Consider the following 4,548-nt stretch of genomic DNA (forward strand, 5'->3'; position numbering starts at 1 on the left):
CATACTGTACATTATTGTTTCTCCTCTATGCCCCGCCTTTCTGAAACGCGTCGATTTTTACAAAGCTTATCGGTCTGAAAAGTGAGGTGTGTTCTGATTGGCCAGCTATCAGTGCGTTGTGATTGGCCGAATACCTCACGAAAGCGTGTGACGATGTTGTGCCCCTTACCATATTGTGATGCCGTGTTCCGGCGCGACGACACAAAACCAATAAAACCCATTACAAACGAGGCACTTTTTGCATCCAGTGGGGACATAATTACTGATTATAATAACTTATACTGTTTTTTTACGCATTGCGTTGTATCGCGCCACGTAAACATAAAACCATGTCTGCATTTGTGATCAGAGAAATGACAAGCAACAAGTGCTACTCTACACTGTCCGTCACCACAACAAAAGACCCACATCTACAGGAAAAAAAACCGCGAATGACGTTGGGCGCTTTTCTGCTTAGAGTTGTTGTTTTTTTTCAACTTCAGGCACTCAGAGCGCTACAAAAACGCGAGGCGCAGCAGGCAGCTAAAATGCGAGGCATGCAAGACGCTCACTGCCAATAGAAAACAATTTTAAAAAAGGCACCCCTCACTGCAAAAAACACGTTCTTTCTGATCGGGGCCTAATGAAGTCACCATTGGCACTAGTGCTTTTTTTTTTATATCCCAACAAATGGTCCCTTGTTACCCTGCTGCTTCAGCAAGTCATCGAGGTCAGTGTCTCTCGTTACCATACCAGAGTGCTTAATGTATGCTGACATCAGTCTTTCTATGTAGTCTGCTCCATCGACATTCTAATTTATTGAGATGCACCTGTATATATAAGCTATTTGAGTATATAGTGTTATATAGGCAATTAATATAGGAGATATATCTTGATTCGTCAGACCAGGCCACTTTCTTCCAATCATCCCGGTCAAATCTTGATGACCTTGAGCCCATTTCATGTGTTGTTGGTGATGATGGCCTGCAGTTAGACAGTGACAGTCTACAACTTTGGTTTGCATTCTGTAATTCGGTAAAGCAGCTCTAAAAAGTCAATATTGTCATTATTCAGCTCCAGTCTGTTCGGTGTTGATTCAGATCAGTTCAGTAAATCAATTATGAAACAATTCAGTTCAGTTCAGCTATAAGCAGCTCTCAATAGTGTCATTATACAGCTCAAGTCATTGATTCAGATCAGTTCAATAAATCAATTATGAAACAATTCAGTTCAGTTCAGCTATAAGCAGCTCTCAATAGTGTCATTATACAGCTCAAGTCATTGATTCAGTTCTATAACCGTGTCGATTTGTCAATTATGAAACAAATGTGATTCAGCTATAAAGCAGATCTACAGAAGACAACAGTGTCATGATTCAGTTCAACTTTTGTTGTCATCCAATAGTGTCAGTACTGTCAAAGTGATAATATTACTGAATATTTAGTGCCTTTTAAACCCTTTTGAGACTTTAATGTCTGTACTGTATTAATGATTAATATACTGTTATGTCTGTGCATCCTCAGCCACAGAAACAGCAAGAATTATTCCCACTGGGTCACAGTTGTGCAGTATGTGGGAAAAACCAGTGCAAACGCCACAGGTATGATATAAAATCTTTCAAGGAAAATGTTTTTTAAATTAAGACTAAAAGAGTTGTTGGAAGCTTAGTGATGTTGAAGTCGTGCGACCACAATGTAGTCCATTTATAGCTTACATTTAGTTTTTGAATTATGGCTATTGTATTTTGGCTTCAAAATTCATAGTTGTGTTCAAGTTCTGGATTATCATGATGAACAAAACATCCAAGAATCAGAAACCTTTGTTGGTCAAAAGCTTATTTTCTGCAACATTCCAAAAGCCAAATGGAAAAATCCATGGGTTTTTGTCAGGGGAACCAAGGTGATACAAAACTTCTGGGTCGGTCTACAAAACTGCAACATCACTGCAGCACTCAAACTGAAGTCTATTTTTGTGGATAATTAAGATTTTTTTTGTTTACATTTTTACATTACATTCCTGACAAGTAAGCACATTTAAACCCTTTTCCACCAGCCTGCTGTAATGTGGAAAAAAATCCTATATTTAAGGTTCATTATTAATTTTTTGATGATTTAAGTGCAGCTACCAATTAGTATCTCTGTGTTTAAGCAAGGAGTGAGAACACAATATTGGGTTTTAAAGACTTTCTTTTTAAACACTATTCATCTTGGGTTTAAACTTAAAACGCAAAGAAAAATTCTAGCTTGAAAAAGACAGACCAAACAAATAATTCTGTAGCATTCTACAATACAAATTAAAGGGCAATATCAGTTGTTTAGTATTTTGAAAAAAAACATTCTTAAATAATGATGACATAAATGTAATTATTTGTGTTTTTATTCCAAAGACCTACCCTTCTGCTGGAGAACTATCAGCCATGGCTGGACTTAAAAGTGCCGTCCAAAGTGGATGCCAGTATTTCAGAGGTAGAGCCATAATTCCAGTCATGAGTAAAATGATATATAAGCAAATTAATAAATCAAACTAATAAATCCTTTGTTTGACTGATCTTCAGGTTTTGGAGTTAGTTCTAGAGAACTTTGTATACCCATGGTACAGGTGTGTCTGCTTTAAAGGCAAAAGTTACTCTTATTCCATGCTTTAGCTGGAAAAATGTAAGCAATATTCAACTTTTTTTTTTCTTTTATGATGTTTTGCCATTAGAGATATTACAGGTGATGAGGCGTGTGTCGATGAACTGAGACAAACAATCCGTTTCTTTGCTGCAGTTCTGGCTCACCGAGCACAAAGAGTGCATACACCTTCACACAATTCACAATTTACATACTGTAGCTTTCTATAGATTTACAAAGTGGCATACTGACTAAAACTGTCTTGTAGGTGGATGTTCCCTTAGTTTTGATGGACAAAATGATGAAGGCCGCTATGAAGCACATTGAGATCATTGCAAAAGCACAGCAGAAAGGTGCGTCCTGTGATGAAATCATTTAATATCAGAGGAGCTTCGGTCTAGAATTACAAGAACTAAATAAATAAGCTATCAAGAGATGGTTGGTTCTTTGAACTGAACCGTGGGACTTCCATTCACCTATAGAGCATCTCTCATCTTAAGTGTAAAGGACAGTTTGCATTTGTGGCACCATCAGTTTAATTAATTTTGTTAACCATCTTTTTTTGTTCAAATGGTGTGAGCAGTGAAGAATACAGAGGGTCTCCAGCAGGCAGCACTAGCTGAATACGGTGCCGATCTGCATGTGGCTCTGCGGAGCCGCAAAGATGAGCTGCTGTACTTGAGGAAGCTCACAGAGCTGCTGTTTCCTTGCGTCATGCCCCCTAAAGCTACAGACTGCAGGTACATCTCACACACACACTGGTCACTCCTGTTCAAAAGCTTGGGGTCAGTACGTTTTTTCTCACCAAGGCTGCATTTATTTGAAAGAGTACAGTAAAAACTGTAATATTGTGAAATAATATATACAATATACAATCATGGTTTCTATTTGAATATATTTTAAAATGTAGTTTATTTGTGTGATCAAAGCTGAATTTTCAGCAGCATTACTCCAGTTTTCAGTGTCACATGATCTTTGAGAAATCATTCTAATATGCTGATTTGCTGCTCAAGAATTATTGTTTCTTATTATACTCAGTTTTAAAAAAAATTGTGCTGCTTAATATGCTTGTAGAAAACTTTTTTTTTTTCAGGATTATTTAATATATTGGAAATTCAAAAGAACAGCATTTATTTATTTATTTGAAGCAGATTTTTTTTTGTAGCAATATAAGTCTTTTCTAAAAATCGTTCTCAATATTATAGAATAGCAGAGTCCACACCACAGCTATAATGATAAAGGCAAATCACTTTCAGAATGATTTTTTCCAGCTGATGAACGATAAAAACATTGACAGCCAATCAGAATCAATCCTGCTGTCACGAGCTGGAGAATTTAAAGCGGCAGATGCGCGTGCGTTTAGAATAAACGGACGGTATCGTCCGCTGGTGTGGACGCTAATATAGTTATCTTTATAGTTATCGCTCTTGGTGTGAACGGGCCTTTATTCTACCATTCAAAGGTTTGGGGTCGGTAACAGTTTTTTAAAAATGTTTTTGAAAGAAGTCCGAAATACAGTAAACAGTAATATTGTTGGAAAAAAATATAAAAATTTAAATAACACTTTTCTATTTTAATATATTTTAAAATGTATTTTTTATTCCTGTAATTTAAATTTAATTCCTTTCATGGCAAAGCTGAATTTTCAGCAGCCATTACTCTAGTCTTCAGTGTCACATGATCCTTCAGAAATCATTCTAATGTGTTTATTTGGTGATCAAGAAACATTTCTTATTATTCTCAGTGTTAAAATCAGTTGCGCTGCTTAATATGTTTGTAAAAATCATAATATATATTTTTTCAGTATTATTTAATATATAGAAAGTTCAAAAGAACAGCATTTATTTGAAGCAGATATTTTTTTGTAACAGTCTTTGCTGTCACTTGATGAATTTAATGCGTGCTTTCTCAATAAAAGCATTCATTTCTTTAAAAAAAAAAAAAAAAATTTAATTTC

At 35.8% G+C, this 4,548-nt stretch overlaps 1 protein-coding gene across 1 annotated transcript in view; it reads left to right on the forward strand.

The window, feature by feature from the left end:
• Nucleotides 1-4,548, forward strand: part of LOC107680299 (sorting nexin-14-like) — a 35,207-nt gene that overhangs the window by 3,525 nt on the left and 27,134 nt on the right. Inside the window, exons 5-10 of the mRNA XM_016476143.1 lie at nucleotides 1,503-1,579; nucleotides 2,366-2,444; nucleotides 2,534-2,577; nucleotides 2,683-2,770; nucleotides 2,860-2,944; nucleotides 3,175-3,331. Of these exons, the coding sequence (XP_016331629.1) occupies nucleotides 1,503-1,579; nucleotides 2,366-2,444; nucleotides 2,534-2,577; nucleotides 2,683-2,770; nucleotides 2,860-2,944; nucleotides 3,175-3,331 (530 nt within the window). The remainder of the gene's footprint in view (nucleotides 1-1,502; nucleotides 1,580-2,365; nucleotides 2,445-2,533; nucleotides 2,578-2,682; nucleotides 2,771-2,859; nucleotides 2,945-3,174; nucleotides 3,332-4,548) is intronic.

Source organism: Sinocyclocheilus anshuiensis, unplaced genomic scaffold (genome assembly GCF_001515605.1).
Source record: "Sinocyclocheilus anshuiensis isolate Anshui unplaced genomic scaffold, SAMN03320099.WGS_v1.1 scaffold1161, whole genome shotgun sequence".
NCBI lineage: Eukaryota > Metazoa > Chordata > Actinopteri > Cypriniformes > Cyprinidae > Sinocyclocheilus > Sinocyclocheilus anshuiensis.